The 17,682-nt window shown below is 38.0% G+C and overlaps 1 protein-coding gene across 1 annotated transcript; it reads right to left on the bottom strand.

The window, feature by feature from the left end:
- Nucleotides 1-214: 214 nt before the first annotated feature.
- Nucleotides 215-17,680, bottom strand: APOOL (apolipoprotein O like). The gene is made up of 9 exons (XM_029996649.2): nt 17,588-17,680; nt 11,212-11,316; nt 10,478-10,597; nt 8,851-8,905; nt 7,828-7,926; nt 6,573-6,664; nt 4,195-4,281; nt 2,380-2,536; nt 215-623 (listed from the first exon to the last, which is right to left on the bottom strand). The coding sequence occupies exons 1-9, from the start codon at nt 17,597-17,599 to the stop codon at nt 526-528; spliced, it is 825 nt and encodes a 274-aa protein (XP_029852509.1). The 5' UTR covers nt 17,600-17,680; the 3' UTR covers nt 215-525.
- Nucleotides 17,681-17,682: the final 2 nt, after the last annotated feature.

The raw sequence follows: 17,682 nt of genomic DNA, 5'->3' as shown, positions 1-17,682 counted from the left end.
AGTGAGTTGTTTATAGAAGCATTAAAGATAACGCTATTCGTATCATGTTAACAACCGACTTTTTAAAGGTACTCAGACCAATAAGAAGTTGCACTTCAGTCCAGAGCTGAAAGAAAAAAGACAAAGCAGCCTCTGCCAACCCCACCCATCACATTGTTCTTTTAGATCAATGAACATCTGAGCTGAAGTATAGAGATATGTTTACATTTTCAAATACCTTTTGTAAAGTGACATTTATTAACAAGCTTGGCACAGAGAAACCTCATTGTGAGAAGACACTGACAAACATCATTTTCTCAGTGTCTCACTAATGACACTGACAATAAGTGAATTCTCACTGCTTCCAAGTAGTGACAAACGAAATAGTCACTGAACAGAATCATCTAAATCAGTAATACAAACTGGGATATAAGAAAATACCTGATTAAATTATACTTCGTGGAGTATGTATTGTAAGGATTATTCCTTCCCTTCTCCCCCCCCCCCATCTGTAATACTTTGCAAATATTTGTAAGCAGATTTGTCTTAGCTTCTAGTACTGTACATATCCACATCTTCTGGGCTGGACTGACCATGGTCCATAAGTTTTGGATCAGGCTTAAATTTTGGTTTCTTCGCTGTTCCTGTGGGAGATATTAAAGTAGTTTAATTAAAAAAAAAATACACATTTGAGCTGTAGAAATAAAAAGCTTATTGACACATTTTGATAATTACTGTATTACCAAACACTTACAAAAGATCAAAATACATATGTTCTATTTCAAACTGTGTAAGTGATACAGGACGATGAAGGCATGTTGTAATTACTAGCTTACAGCAGTGAATGGAGAGCAGGTCTTCCTCCTACTCTCTATAATAATACTTCCTGAACACAGCAGGGTGAGAGAAGAAATAGTGATGCCTTGCCCTACACACGGAAAGGAAGGGAAAGTTTGGGACGTGGAAAAAAGATCTCCAGTTCTTCTTCCCCCACTGCTCCCACGAGCACAGCTGTCTCCCAAAACCAACTGCATCAGTATCTTCCCTGAAGCTGCTGCCAGATGGTAGGAATTCCAAATTAAGACAAACACTCTTACATAGTTTCACTTCATGACTTCCAAAAACAATGAACTAAGTTTACTAAAACGTTGAGCCCTCACGCTCATCCTGAATGACAATGCACAAAGACTGACATATTTAATGATACTGTAATTCCAGAGGATCGAAGAGCATATAAAGGCAGGTTTTTTAGGACTGTGCCTCTGATTACTAGTCTGCTTCTTTTCCAGCTACATCAGTTGGTTTAACAAAGGGTGCTATGTTCTCCTGAAAGCTTTGCCCCTTTTGGACTAGTGAAAATAAACATCTCTGAAAACACAGATTAATTTAGGGCATGGATATTTTTGGCTGTGTTAGGGACATGAACTAATTCCAACCATGAAAGCAAAGACAGAAGATATACAAAACCATTAAAGACAGTCTGGCCTGAAGCGAATGTAAAAACAGATCAAAGCATTCCACAAACTAAATCAGAAAAAATACAGGTGCAAAGCAAAGGAAGGTGTGAATGTATATTATAGTGAAAATAAAGGAAAAAAAAATTAAAAACCCATCCAAATATGTTCTGCTTGCTTTCCAGAAAAAAAAAAATATTCTGGTAAAGAACACAATAAAAAGAAGTAAGCAAGTTTAAGTGACGAGTAAAATCTGAAAACTGCCCCTACAAAGGTAACAATATTTTAAAACAAATTTAGTTCTCCTTTAACAGGTAATTCTACTATTTCTCTTAGCAATTGGCCTATCAAAATATTTGTATGTTAAATATGCTGCTACATGATCTAGTCGACTAGCTCAACCACTTAAGAAGCACAAAGAATACCACTGTAAAAAAACTAGCAAAATAAAATCCAATGCTTCATTTGTCAATTACACATTCCTCTTTTAACAATAGCTGAAGATACAGAACCTGTACAGAGAAATGAAGAGTAATTCAAATTAGCTGTTTTCATAAAAATCCAGCAGTAATCCTTTAAATTACACTTATAGTATTCCAACAACAGAAGGGTAATTTAAAGTAGGCATTTAACAGAAGTACTTCATGATATCATCTCATTGCTAACAATATGGGATATGGTCCACACCATATGGAATGAAAGAAAACATTATTGAGAGAGAACAACAAATATATAAGAATTCTGATACTGTGACAGGGTCCACAGCGAGAAAATTATCACCTCCCCGAGGCTCTGAAGTATATATTAACTGACAGTGTGTACAATATATTCTCAAGAATACGCTATGACAGCCTGCTCCATTTTAAAGCAAGGGTAACTCCAAAATTAAGTCAACTAATTGGATTTGCAAGTTGCCCTGAGATTACACTTGAAATGTTTAATTCACCTGATGAAGGCACTGGATCTGTATTACTCCAAGACTCTACTGGAGAAGATTCTGTTCTGTTAAATGATCTTGACTCAATAGCAGACTCAGGTTTTGTACTAGAAATTTCTTTCTTTTTCTTATCTTCTTCTGTAACTGATTTTGACTCTTGCTGCAGCTGTGAACCAAACATTAATAAAAAAAATGCACATGGGTATATGCTTAATACATTATTGCAAAATAAACCTTTCAAGTCTGAAAGCTTATCTTTTATTAAATTATTTTCAGATATGACATCATATAATGATATTCAACTAGTAGTGTTAAAGTCAGCTGCACTCAAGGGACACAGCTGGAAAAAAATAAAATGCATGAAAGAATGCCACAGTTCAGATACAATAACTTCAAATTCACATGTAAGGAAATTTATTTTGTCACAAGTATATACTTAAGTGATACTGTGCTTTTACCTGAGACCCTCAAAGTACTTCACAAGGAAGTCACTGTTCATTTTCAGAATGAAATAGTATTTCATTTTTACAGAACACTTACTACCCTTAGTTAACAGAAGATGGAAAGATAAATCATGGTAACACCCTAGTAATGAAAAATAATATATTGGTTTGGTAACAGGCTTCACTCAGAGAAAAAAATAAAGTTAATAGAAACCATCTTTACCACATCAGTTCTTGTTTCACTATCAGTTTAATGACATTTATCTGAACTTCATTTTCAAAACTCAGAATTCCATTTGTGCTCCTCAGTGGAAATAAAAGATGAGGACTGCATACAAATGAACACCATAAATTCAAAGCAAAATACTTCTAAATGTTAATATAACTGGGAAACTTTAATTTTCTTTTGAAAAGAGAAAAAAAAAAAACAATCACTGTGCAAAGCTGAAATTTTACTCAGGGAAGTACTACTTTTGTCAAGCATTTATAATTTCCACTGGAGAAAAACCCCTTCAGGTTGCAGAAAAAACAGGCTTAACTCTGGGATGTACTAGCCCAAATTCCATATGTAATTTACAGGCTGTTAATATTCCTCTTTACTTAGGGCTGGCAAGGCCTCAGCTAGTTTACTATGTTCTATTTTGACCACTTAAAAAAAACAAACAACACAAGCCACACACAAAAACCCCTAAAAACAGAGAAAGGAGAGAGAGAAACTACAGAAAGCTCAGAGGAGAACAAGAATTACGTAGGAGTTGGAAAGCCTGCTCTATAACAAAAGATTATACTACGGAGAAGATAATGTCAAAAACCATGATAAATTTTCCATACATAATAGGTCAATATGAAGAGGTTACTGACCATGTATTCACTATGGCTGCAATGAGGACAGGACAAGGAAAAAAAAAAAAAAAATCAGACATGGACAATCTATATCACAGGGTAATTAAAACAGACTACCTGGAAGGGTTGTGGAATTTCTTTCACTGATCTGTTTAAGAATAAGCTAGTCATACCCACTGTCATTCTGTGTGTCTTTATCTTAAATACAGTGGTCTGCTTAGGACCCAAGCTTGAATCAGAATGGATTATTTTTGTCAAGATCAAAAATGAGCTGTAAGAGAAAGTCAGTCTTCTCTTGTGCATCTTGCACGTATTGTGGGACTACACAGGGGTTCTCGTGATCTATTGGTCTGAAAGGCATAACAAATAAGACATAAATTACAGACTGAAGTTACAAAAATATCAGAGGGGGTTTTTGTGCCTCACTTAACGCAATTAGTAATCTTAAACAGTATCAGCAGAATAGTACTTGGCCTTCTAATTTCCTTTTTTCTCCATTTGAATTTATGAGTTACAGTCATTACTTCAGAAAGCCTACCTTGGTGCCATCTTCTTTTTTTGCCCATAGTGATCGCACAGCTTCATAGATTTGATGGCTTGCAGAAAATAACTTTTTCCCTGTTACCTATTTTTTTTTAGAAAAAACATAATTTAACAACAGCTTTAAAAATACTAAGATACACAGACTATTCAAATGAAATGCATCTTATTTGCATGAGAACATGCTTGACCCCATGCTAAGACATTTTAATCACCTACTTTTCAAGATCTAGTGCATGTTTCTCTTACATCAAACAAATCCTAAATAATGTTTAAATTGGTATTAGAAATCCACAGGTAGCATTCACATGCTACATCCACCTACGCAAAATGAAATCAAAACCTGTCCAGCAAACAGTGTTTTGGCAGTGTTTGCACAACAGACTGGAGCAGCAGCTTTAAAGGATCCAAAGTTGTCTCACTATGTTGGAAATGATCAAAGACAGTAACACAAAAGGAAAAAGCCCCAAAAGATGACCTGGCCCATGTTAGTGAGCAGTGCTTTGCTTTACAAATGGCCAAATCCTTCAGTCTATTTTTGAAAAGTAATTGTATAATACTGCAGTAACTATGGAGTACCTTTACAAATGCTCTGTAGAAACAGAATACTTCAGAGTTGCAACTACAAAAAACTGTGCAAAAGGTGATACAGAATGTAAGTAGATAGGAAACAAGGATTTAGCTTCCTGAGATAGGTCATAACATACAGTGTAGCATTCCTATTAATTTCTCCATCTTCCAACCCTGACATTTAAGTCTTATGACAATAAGCCAAGAAATTCCACTGCCTCTTGAGAAACAGTAATCCTCACTGATTTGCCTATAAGAAAAAAACCAACATATCAGTTTAGCAATATAAGATTGCCCAAAGATTTTAACCGCAGTATAGATCTTTGTGATATCTTCCTAAGTACTCTGGAAGTATAAAAATACCAAACAAAACCACCTCACTAAAATTAATAACAATAGCAACTGATTCATCATGATGGAAAGTTAGAGCTTAAATAGTAATTTTTTCAATCAGATTTCAGGATAATGTCCCACAAATCTTTCTGTCAAAACTTAAACCTGATCATTTAACTTAAAGATTGGTAAGTCCTAGAACAAAACACAACTAACTAAACTAATTTTCCTATCTCATCAGATTAACACAGAAGGGCAGTTTTCAAACTATAAATACAAAGTTCATCAGGGAACTACAAAGAATTCTTATGAAGCAGTATGTGCTTTTCTAAACAGGGAAACACTGGAAAACTATAGAGAAGGAAGAGATATTGTCATAGTTTAACCCCAGCCAGCAACTAAGCACCACGCAGCCGCTCACCCACTTCCCCCCCACACAGTGGGATGGGGGAGAGAATCGGGGAAAAAAAGTAAAACTCATGGGTTGAGATAAGAACGGTTTAATAGGACAGAAAGGAAAAACTAATAATGATAATAATAACAATAATAGAAACGACAGTAGTAGTAATAAAAGGATTGGAACATACAAAACAAGTGATGCACAATGCAATTGCTCATCACCCGCTGACCGATGCCCAGTTAGTCCCTGAGCAGCAATTCCTCCCACCCCTACTCCCCCCAGTTTATATACTGGACATGATGTCACATGGTATGGAATGCCCCTTTGGCCAGTTTGGGTCAGCTGCCCTGGCCGTGTCCCCTCCCAACTCCTTGTGCCCCTCCAGCCTTCTCGCTGGCTGGGCATGAGAAGCTGAAAAATCCTGGACTTAGTCTAAACACTCCTCAGCAACAACTGAAAAAATCAGCGTGTTATCAACATTCTTCTCATACCGAACTCAAAACATAACACTATACCAGCTACTAGGAAGACAATTAACTCTATCCCAGCTGAAACCAGGACAGATACATAGACTATATATCCTGCTTTTCAATTCACTTTTTGTGTTTAAAAGTACTGTGTGTAAACAGTTCTTGCATGCAAAATATTAAGTATAGCTCTCCTTTTCTACATAAACAACTAAGACAAATTCTAATCAGGTAGACAACTGCAAGATGGCAGTAACTGGAAAACAAGGAATTCTAACAAGAGATGCAGTTGTACAGTATCTCAAACTGCACATCTATCAAGTTCAGCAAAGCTTTATTTTTTATTTACTTTTATTTCAGCAATGATCTTTGTTTATTTGAGAAATGAGGATTAAAATTTGAGAGGCTATACAACTGCATTTTTAAATTCAGTCAGTTTATTCATTTTTTTATAGTTATGCAATTAACACCTGTGATGGATTATATGTTTTAATGAAGATGCATGTGAATTCTGACTCCCAGTCCCATGACACTTAATTCAAGTGAAATGGGAATGCTATGACTAAATTCATTGTTAATTCAATATTAATAGACAAGTAAACTTACCTTAGCGATTACCACTGACTGAGCTGGGTAACAAACAGAAATTCCTAAAGTAGTAAGTCCCAACGGATAAGCAATTTTCTTAAATCTAGAATCTGTATAAAGCCAAATATTTCAAATAATTAGACACTAATGAAATGTAAAGCTAAGCAGTTGTATCAATTAAAAGCAATTGTTTAACACTTAACCATTGTTTACATCAAACTTATCCCCATAACGGCTGGAGAAAAAAATACACAGTGTGATTACACTTCAGTGCAGTCACGTTTGCAGGAGATATTGATATTCTGAATACTGGTTTCTTGAATGAGAAATAATCCCAAATTAGATTTTCCAGTACTGTGAAAAATGAGAAGAACGTCTTGTGTCACTTCGGAGCTGCTGTGGTTCTTTACTAGCTCCATGCGTGCTCTCTTGAGGACAGAGACGGCAGAATTTGGAGCTGCCAGGAGCCAGGAAACTGGGGCCTCTTTGTTCAAACGCGAGAACGGCTGGGCCAGGCGCAGGTTCCTGCTTGTTGACAAGGAGCCCTGATGACAGATTCTCAAGCCCAAGTCGTCTTTTTTTTTTTTTTTTTAAAAATCTGTCCACCAAAAGTAACAGGGACATAAGAATGTTTTTATTATAAATCTGCCAATATTTTGATTCACCCATTTGCTTTGTGAAATATTCAGATAGACACACACTCAGGTGTTATAGATAAACATTTTCTGTACAATATTTTCTAGCAGGTGAAGTATTATCCCTCTAATATTTATCTGGAAAGGAGAGGCAGCTGTATCTATTCAATTACCGTTTTGGCTTCAAAGCTGCCGAAACCATGCCTTTCAATGTGTATTCTTTTGTACCTGTTAGCCAAATGCCAACATTCTTTAGCTTCTTTCCTCTAAATTCCCTTAGTTTTTGCTATATTCAGTAACCTTACCTGTCAGTTTATCTCCAGTTTCCTCCCATACGCACACTGTTTTTGAAAACCAATAATGAACAAACTCAAAACAAGTGTCCTCCTTTGAACTTCTGTTGATTCCACCATTAAAAATGACTATATAATCCTGCTCTGTCTATTAGGTCTTAGCCAGCTTCTAAAAGAAATATTTAATAATGTCCCTTCAATTTATCAGGAAGGATTTTTTTTTTTTTTTTTAATATTGGTTGCATAGGTTTTTGCCTATGTTTCAGAAAAATCTTTTGACCACTAAAATTACTACATGCTACATATTCAACACATCAGTAATGAAAATAAGGAAAAAAACCTTACCTTTTCTTGCCAGCACTACGCCAGCTAAGCCTGATATTGTAATTACACCAACTTTGGGAAGAAATTCTGGTGGTGGGTTCTTCAGGTAAACATAAGCATCTTAGAATTAAAAAAAAAAAAAAAGAGGAAGAAAAAAAAGAAGTATAGCAATTCAGTATTAATCCTTTTATTTTATTTCCCACTTGAGAAATAAAGATGAAAGTAATATTACGAATATCCAAAACTCAAAACAGTCCAAGACTGGATTGTTTTGTTAATGAATGAAGATGCCTTATTATCCAGGTGCACACTCTGCAGCCTGTGTTAGATAGAACGAGAATCACGGTCCTCAAAACACAGCAGCAAAGCTAACAATTTTTCTCCTTAGGTACTTTTTTATGTTTTGTAAAATATTAGTCCTTAATAAAGGAAAAGGAAAGCATAGTTTTAACTTTTGATTTTACTGTGAGTTAATATAGATTAAATGAGACAATGCATATTTTGGTATCTCCCAATACACCATTTTTAAGGAAAATAACTTCTAGATACAGTTTCTGACACTGAGCTTGAATGCAAATCCTGCTTGTAACTTGTGCTAGAATTAAGAAGCCATTTTTATAATTAAGACAGGTTGTGGAATTTCCATCCCTGGAGATGTTCAAGACCTGACTGGACAGCGACCTAAGCAACCTGCCTTGGACCTGCTTTAAGCAGGTGACTGGACTAGACGATCTGTGGATCTACAGAGATTCCAACTTCAATGATTTTGTGATACTATGATTTTAAGAACAAAGCTAAAATCAAAGGAATGAGAAATACTATTTAATTGGCCATTTCTCTCATTTGAGAATGGAAATGAAACTCCACGGTGAATTAACAGTGGTCCCAGGTTTTTTTCCCCCCCCACACTTGCGGAAAGGATTCCAGTGTACTCCCCTTCCACCCTTTCCCCCTCTAACTAGAATTTGCTGTTTCAACCACCTTTCTAGGTTGCAAGGAGAAACAACAGAAAATGCTCAATTCAGAAAGATGTGACTCGCCTACCTTTTCCAAATTGAATTGAATCCATTATTCCATTTTTAACAAAGAAAAAAGCATCCTACAAAAACAAAACAAAACAAAAAAACCTCAGCAAAATAAATGTCATATCTTTGCAAAAGGAGATGTTTTCAGTACAAAACTACTCGGTTGATACATATGGCTCAGCACAGTCAGACAAAGAAGTATTATGTAACTCTAAAAACACACAAACCAGATCAGTGAACTTCTACAGAGGCTGTGCTAAGATCCATCCCCTTTTTGACTACTATATTTATATTTTCAAAATTTCCATCCATATTTAATTTTTAAAAAATCTCTTTAATATAGTAAGATCACTTTCAAAATTGACATCTCAGGAACAAAACTGCAGGGTAGCAAAACATCTGGATGCCAACTGTGTAACAGAAGAAAATTCAACTGTAAAATACTATCTCCTCTTCCCTAGAGAGACTTACCCAGTAAAACTGACTTTGTCTTTTAATTTGTAAAAACGGTGCTCAGTTTCGCTAAAGATAAGCAATACTGATTTGGCTTAAGATGTGTGCTCAACTAGTTTGCTTTACTCCCCTCAAATCAGTCAATTTATTTAATCACAAGTTTTTCTTTATCCAGAAAAAAAATCTACTAGCCTATTATTGGTATCATTGTCCTCAGATAGCTAAGCAAACTGAGTAAATACACATTCTTTAGGAGATTAATGAAAAAGAATGTCATCTTGAGTTATGTCACCGAAATAATTTGTTTGCAGTAACACAGAATTTGTACCACCAGAGGTCACTGCTAGTCAATCTCTGAAACATTCACTTGATTAAGGGCATGGAAAAGTTTGATACAGATTTATAACTCAATTATTTCAGTTATGCAGTCACTGACAAAATTTTCACAGACCAATGGAATCAAAATTTACAGAAAATACAGGAAGATATTTTTATTTCCTTGCCTTTTTCAAATAATAGGGTCTATTTTGTTTGTAAGAGAAAAGTACAAGCATAAAATGCCTTATACTAATAACGAGAGTAAAAAGTTGTCCTTTACCAGCAGTTAAAGAGAATGGCGACAGGCATCACGTTTTCTTCTGTGCTTAGAGTATTCAGTAACAGAGTTGCAAGGTATTTTTGATGACTAGTTAGTAACAGCCTGCTTTAACAGTTATATCGGATGCACTCAAGTTTGTCTTTCCTAAAGTACCTACATCAGGTCTTTTAACCCGCCCTTTGGAAGCGGCCTGCTCTCTCCGTGAACTGTACCTGGAATTTCAGACTCCTAAATGCTATCAAGTTCTGCTAGCAAGAATTTACCTACGTAATTCTTGCTGTAGAAGTTAACCAAGAGATACTTCTGAACCTGACATTGTGGGTTGGCCTAGATCCAGTTCAGCATTGACCAAAATGGACCTCTTTGATCTCACTGCCTTTTGATATGGAAAACAGGGAGAATGCACAGGTTCCCCGTTACAAGCACAGCAGAGAAGAACGAGAAAAGGGTTCATTTTTGCATCTTAAATTATAGGTGTATGCTAATAGAAGGAACTGCAAAAAAACAACTCCAGGGTGAAGCATGCTGATTTTAAAATGTTTTTGTCTAGTGCTGTCAGGAACTGCAGGAAACTTTGGATGCAGGTATTTCTTACCTTGCACCATCCAATATAGCGGCCAGTTGCCTGTCTTACTGAAGAAAATTGCTTCTGCAAGTGACCAGGCTGTTCTTCAATGTATTTCGATTTCAGAGGTGGTGGACAGTAAATTGGAAGCTGGAAAGAAAAGCATAAGTGTACTGTCGGGAGATAGTTTTGTATACTGATTAGTATTTACACTGAATAGTGGTTTTCAAGACTGCAAATCCTTAGTGTTCCCATTACAGCAAATAAAACCTCTGTACTGAATTACGCTCTTTTATATTAACAAACTTACTTTACACAAGTGTGACTACAGGTTAATTCTTTAGAAGTGAAAACTGAAAGTATCGTATAGGTTCTAAGAAGTAGAATTACTGAGTATGATAAAAACATCTTGTATTCTGAAAAAGCACGAGCAAGAATAGTTGGAAGATGCACAAATGTATTACTAGAAATTGTACAATAGAAAAAGAGTATTATTATCAGTAAGTACTACAGTCTTTACCTTTTCTGGCTTTGGTCTGGAAATAATGTCATTATGAAAATGAGATAAAACTTTACTAACTATTGTAACACTTCATGTTTTATTTGTGCTATAGTGGTCAGTTATTTAGGAGGTAATTTTTATTATCACATATTACTTAGGTATGTATTTTATCTACTGGGTAATATAATTCAATGGAAAGAGATAGTATTCTGCAGATTCTTCTAGTATTATTTTAAAGACTGACAAACAGTAAGATTCTTACCTGATTTGGCTTCACCAGCTGACCTTTTGATTCCTTTTCTGTTGCTGCATATACAGTAATACATGCAAATGGCAGACCAGAAGAAACAGCTGCCAGCTTTGCCACCTGGGCCAGACAGATGAAAAAAGGGAGTCTTAATGCAGAAATAAAAAATTCACTCCAGTAAAATCTGGATTTTACTCTTGTGTTATGCTTGATCAAATATGGCATTAAACATGTCACTTCTAAAAACTTTTTAAAATAGTATACTTTTCAGAAACCTCTTCTGTCTTAGACAAAGATTTTCTCAAATTACAATGGTAAAGAAAAAGCTAGAGATCACCACCACCAACGGTTATGACTAAAATATCAGGAATAATTTTGTGTCCAAAGCCATGTCGATGCTTCCATCATCCCTTAAGGTAAATTTCAGTTCTAATCTATTCAACATACAGGTAGTCCAAGTCAATGAATGACTCTCTTGTTTCAGCAAAAAGCACCTCTATTTTATTTACATTTATTACTAACATGACATCAGAAAAACATCATCTCCTGTCCAATTCATAGAATGGTTCAACTACTGTCTGTTTGGAATAACTGCATGTCAACAATAAATGAAAATACATAGCAATAACTGGAATTAAGAATCACTTGCTTAACCTTTTGAACCACGTATGTTACAAAGTAAATTACAGGAATACAGGTTTAGTCATGATAGCTTGATGTCTACTTAGAACATTAGTTTGGAAAGAAAACATCGTATATGACACAAAGTTTAAACTCAAATACGTGAACTTCTGTAAATTACTGCTTTAAGATTCCAGTCAGAAGTGGCATTAAGCATGCTGGCATGCCATATATTAAAAAAAACTTGCCACAACATGTTAAAGCATCTGCAACTTTGGTAGATTATGGTTTCTTCTATATCAATAAAGACTCTTCTGTTATGTTCTTCACCTGAAACATTTTTGAAACTTATTTTTAAAGTATGAAAAATGTTCCCAGGATCTGCATAGAGAGAGATTTCTGGCACATGGTAGAGTGCCAGAAAAATAGAAAAGCAGGGAAAAAACAACTTGATTTTGGGAAATACCTTAAATCCCTAGTATAAAACTCCACTATATCCTCATTGTTACCTCAGCTTTCAATTGGAAATACCCTGTCAAAAGAGCGGGATTTGCTCCATAGCGTTTAGTTATAATAGTGAAAACAAAATAAACACGAAGAAAGGCAAAAGCACCACCCTGACTTGGCTCAGGTTCATCAGACATCAATCACATGCAGATTAAACTACTCAAGACAGCAAAACACCATCACTTCTAAACTATGCTATCATCACAGCACAACTTTCAGATCATACAATCACAACGAAACACAAGGCCGTAGGAGAGCAAAGGAGGACACCGCTATGATGAGAGAGGACTGTTATGAAAGAAGGGGCAAGCAGACAATGCCAGAGCTGAAAGCTGTAGGATAAAGCTAAAAATGATTCTTCACTTGCATTTTTTCGCATGGGGGGCTAAGGGGAGGAAGGGTTACTTAAGGTTTCTCTACAGTGACGGTCTATTAATATATAGTATTCCTGCTCTTAACATACAGCCAATGTGCCCCTTCCCTCTCCTTGGAGCATAAAACCTTCCTGTCAGTGTAATTATGGCACCGTCCTAAAAGTCTGCTAGTGGCTACTATTTATTTCATGCTTTTCTTCAATATAGAAACGGTAGGAAAAGGCGTAGGACTGAGCTCATTTTGCTTCGAGAAACAGAACCCCACCTCTTTTTCTCTTCAGGACAGGTTGACATTACGACATTTTTGTAACACAGCTATGTCAGCTGGAAGCGTCAAAAAACCCCGCGACTCCAGCACAGCTAGGCTGGCAACCCTCAGCTGGCAAAGCCATCACTGTAGACGTAACCATGCCGACCAGCATGTACTATTCTCTTAATTTACAACAGTGACACCCCGAACTACTTTACCTTTGCAGATGAAGAATAAGAGGCCCGAGGGGCACCGATACAGAACTGCTAGACATGGACACTAGAGGAAAGCTGGGGACACGGCTCCGAGGAACTTGCTGCATCGGGAGTCCCAGCCAGGGGAGACGAGGACAGCACAAAAGCAGAGGCTGAGCGAGCTCCTTTTCCCGCAGCGGCTGACAGGCAGGGCGGTGACTCAAAGGCAAGAACTTGGGATGGCCGTCGCCCATTTCCTCGCCGGGGGACGGAGGGAGGGTTTACACGCGCACAGGCGCGGGAGCACACACCTTGCAAGTTAAGCCAACACCACGTCTGGATTTGGAGCGGGGCAGAGTGGGAGATAGCAAGAATTGTGTTACTAAAGAACCGTGTTTTTCCCACGTTGACCCAGCTATGCTGGCAAGCGCGGACACGGTCAGAAGGAAGATGGAAGGTGGTACCGCTTCCAGCAACCTAGAGGGAACAGTCCTACACACGTGGAAATACAGCCACGCGGATATCATGTGCGTTGACCAGCACTGTGAAAAAATTCAGTTAGTCCCATGTTGACAAAAGGTTTAACATATAATGTTATTTAACGTTAAACATCAATGATCTAACACACTTAGTACAACTTAGGTTACAACTGCTATACTGAGGAGTACTTGCCATTTGGCCTTTCAGTGCCTAACATGACCACCTCAGCAGAAAAAGTCACCAGGAGGGTCTATTGCCTCAGCTGTGCCCAGCACAGGAGAGCAGCTCTCCTAGCACTGAACAGCCCCAGGACACAGAAAATAGGTGAGGGAGGATGGCACTAATCAAAATATGAACCAATTAACACAGTAACTGCCTTTCTGATAGCGTTGCTTAAAGCAAAATGCCACAGTCTGAGCTACAGGAGATTATCTACAAAGGGACATCCGTCCTCAAAAAAAGTCTGTATTTTTTAAGAATTATTAAAGAAAACTGTTTAAAACGTATCATAATTCAGATGGCTTATTTCAGCACAAGTTGCTACCAAGAAAACATACCAATTTTCAGCAGATGCCAGAAGGAAAATAAAATTTAAAAGTGAGAAGTGAGAAAGCATGAAAACGTTATATTGTTCACTTAACAAATTTGATTAATTCGTTTTAAAGAGTCACAACGGAGTATATTGTGCTAAATGTAAAAGAGAAAGCTATACCAGGAACGATGAAAGTGGTCCAATTCCTGACTGACAGTAATTGCTTTACTTTTGGATGCCTGAAGACAAATGCATAAATATTTAAAAATCCAAGTGAACAGCTGTACTATCTAACATTTATGCTGGCACAATTATTCCAAGAAGGTTTCACTCTTTTCCACTAAAATCACAAAGAACTGGGGTGAAGGAAAAGCAACGTCACCTTGACTGCACAAAAAGAGGCTTCACTACATTGAGTTGCCTATCCTCTTCCTTTATCTAATGACTAGGTATATTAAAAATACCTCAATTAGCTAAGTTGTTTCTTATTATTAAAATTATTTTATTAAAATTACTTTGAAGGATATTACGTATTAAACAAGGAAAATCATCCACTGTTTAGTTAAAGAAATTAAAAGATATTTTACCTATGAAGTCTTCTAAAAGAAGTTATTGAGAAATAAGAAATGGCAGGATCATGTAGTTATATCAAAAACTAGGAAAGAAGTACAGAGAAAAACATCTGCAACAAGCTTGAGCTGTAAAAAATGCCAGAATTGCATGGTCAACCAGTAGAATGACTCCAGAACATCAGTCAGTAACTGATTCAAAACTAAAAATGTTCTCTTTAATGAATTCAGGAAATATTTTACTTTTTTTTTTTTTTTAATCGAAATAGTTCAACATCTGCTCTGCCTTTTACTACTAGTTCTGCTTTTATCTGAATTAATGCTCTGACCTAAGCCTTATGAAACTAACAAAAGAAAATCACTCAATCCCTAATGGCAACAGATGTAAATACCAGCAGCCATAAAGCCGTGAGCCCAGATGACATCTTCTGGAGACAAATTCAATATGAACATAGATCTAAACATCACCAGAATTACAGACATTAGAAACTATCAGCTGCAATGCTCTGGACGGGGAGGGGAGGTCAATGGTAAGAGAAGATTTCCACCAATACCAGTGCCATGCTACTGACACTGGCATCACGCTGCAACATGTACCACCCATACACTGGTTTTTCTCACAGGCATAAAAAGCACACTGGTTATTTCAAAGCACTAAATAGTGCGGACTAACAGACACGGCATTATTTTTGATGGGAAGACTGAACAGCAATTATTTGCTGAAGAAATGTATTATATGCTCTCTAGCAGAAAATTGTTACAGCTAAGCCTTTTATTAGTAGAGCTAGAGTAAAACTAATCAAAATATAAAACTGTCAAATGTACCCAGATAATTTTGGCTTTAAGTCTCTGCATTTCAAACAATCTACTTCAAAGCCTTAGAATCTTATCAAAGATCAAAAATACAGATTCTATTAAAAAAAAAATTAAAAAGCTACATCACTAAAAAGAATTCACTATCTTCAACTCAAAAGATGCAGAATACAAACTAAAGCATAATAAAACCATATATTGAATTTATGCTAATCTCCAAGACATTAAGTATTGTTTCTAACTGAAACTCTGTAAATTCTGTATACTTGCTTCAAGAATTGGAGCACAAATAAGGAAACTTGCCTTGAAGGTAGGAACAAGCCTCAAAACAAAAACAGGTAATCAAAGGAGTAGGCTATATGCAAAAACCTGATGCGTGTATGTGTGTGTATATATATATATATGCCATGCCTTCTCTACCACAAAATCAGAATCTACTAGCCAGATTAAAATAAGATTAAAATGTTAGCAGCTACTGCATGTCATATTTTCAGTGGAGAGCTGTTCCTCAAGGAATAAGAGGCATGGGTTTATGGTTTCCTGCTACCACTTAGATGTCTTGAGGTAGAACAGAAAACCGTCTCAGATTCTTTTATTTTTCCCAGAAGTTACATGAGATGTGACAATTGTCAGAAGTTTCTAGGTCAAATCCAGTACTTTAATTTGGACATGTATTTCTTTATACATCTCTAGTGACAACTACAGAAAAACAGCACACAAGTGGAACAGAGCATCCTTCCACTTCACCTCAACTTACTGACACCCCACAGATTTGTTTTTCATCTTTGTCTGCCAGACGGTAACCCACAGAGAGTGAAAACTTAAGAAGAATAAAACTTGCACAAACTTCTGTCACTTCACTAAAGGTACTGAATTACTCGAATTTATGTACTGAACTATATACTACTTCACGATCACCTAGGCATACAGTGAAGCCAAATAAGGTTCCTTTTTTCAGGTACTTGTCTCATAACTAAGTAAAATGCTCCATTTTCATTCCTTTGGCTGTCCTCATTTGCATCATCTTTTTCTTTGCAGATATGTACATATTTTAAATGAAGATTCATGTGAGAGCAACCTATTCATCGATTTGACTATGAAAACTGGAAAACCTGTCTAAGTATTTGAGAGAAAGCCTAGCTCTTTACAGGCACGCTTTTCTTCCCCGTTTAAAGACACTGTAGTATCTCTACAATTAAAGATATTTTTGATACTTGTGACGCCGTTGGTCTCCAAGAGCATTATTTTAACATCCTTGTTTTAGTGATGCATAACACCACCACACTTCACAATGCTACTACCGAACCAGTATCTTGCTACCTCATCTCCCGAGTAAGGAGCAGAAGGCGTTTCAGAAGCTGTAAGCAGAAGAAGAACAACCAGCAGAGAAATACTTCTTTTATTCCCTGCTGTACGATTTAACCACTCTCTTGGACCAGCTCTTTCTACCTCAAGTTCTGCAACGGAGAAAGCAGTTCTGAGACCTCTTACTTTCCTACTCCTCCTTCATCTGAGCCCTCGGTTACAGGCTGAAGGGACGTCCCCGCTCCGAGGAACTGCGACCACCTAGTCAATCCCCCCCACGCTGGAGTGGAGCAGTTGTGGAGCCAACCCCGAGTTCAGCACCGGGGAAGGGCCGTGCAGGGTGACCCCCAACAGCCCGCCGGGCCTACCCGCTTCCCGCCCTGCCGACCCCGCGCCCTCCCAGCGCTCCTCCCGACCTCTGCGACCCCCCCCCCCCCCGACCGGCCAGTTCCGCGTGTGACCCGCCGGCAGAAGGGGCTCCTTCCCTCTCCTCAGCCGCCGGGGTGCCCGGCGAGGCGCGGAGCTGCCGGCCCGGCAGTCCGGCTCTGACAGGAGGGGAGCCCGCCGGGCGGGCCGCGCTCTTCTGGGAGCTCCCGCGGGGCTGGGGGAGCCGCGAGAGACCCCACGGGGCGTCCCCCGGCTTCCCCCCCTCCCCGAGACCGCGGGTGGCTCTGAGCGGGAGGGGGAAGCCCACAGCCGAGGGAGCCGCCGCGGCACCGCCCTCCCTCACGCAAGGCGGCACTCACCTTCGCCGCCATGTTAGCGACCGCCCCGCGCGGACGGCGAGAGGGAAGGGACGAGCGCTCGGCGCGGGGGGCGGGCCCGGCGGGTCCCTCGGGGC

The sequence above is a fragment of the Aquila chrysaetos genome, chromosome 21, assembly GCF_900496995.4.
Source record: "Aquila chrysaetos chrysaetos chromosome 21, bAquChr1.4, whole genome shotgun sequence".
Classification (NCBI taxonomy): Eukaryota; Metazoa; Chordata; class Aves; order Accipitriformes; family Accipitridae; genus Aquila; species Aquila chrysaetos.
This window is presented reverse-complemented; position numbering and strand designations above follow the sequence as displayed.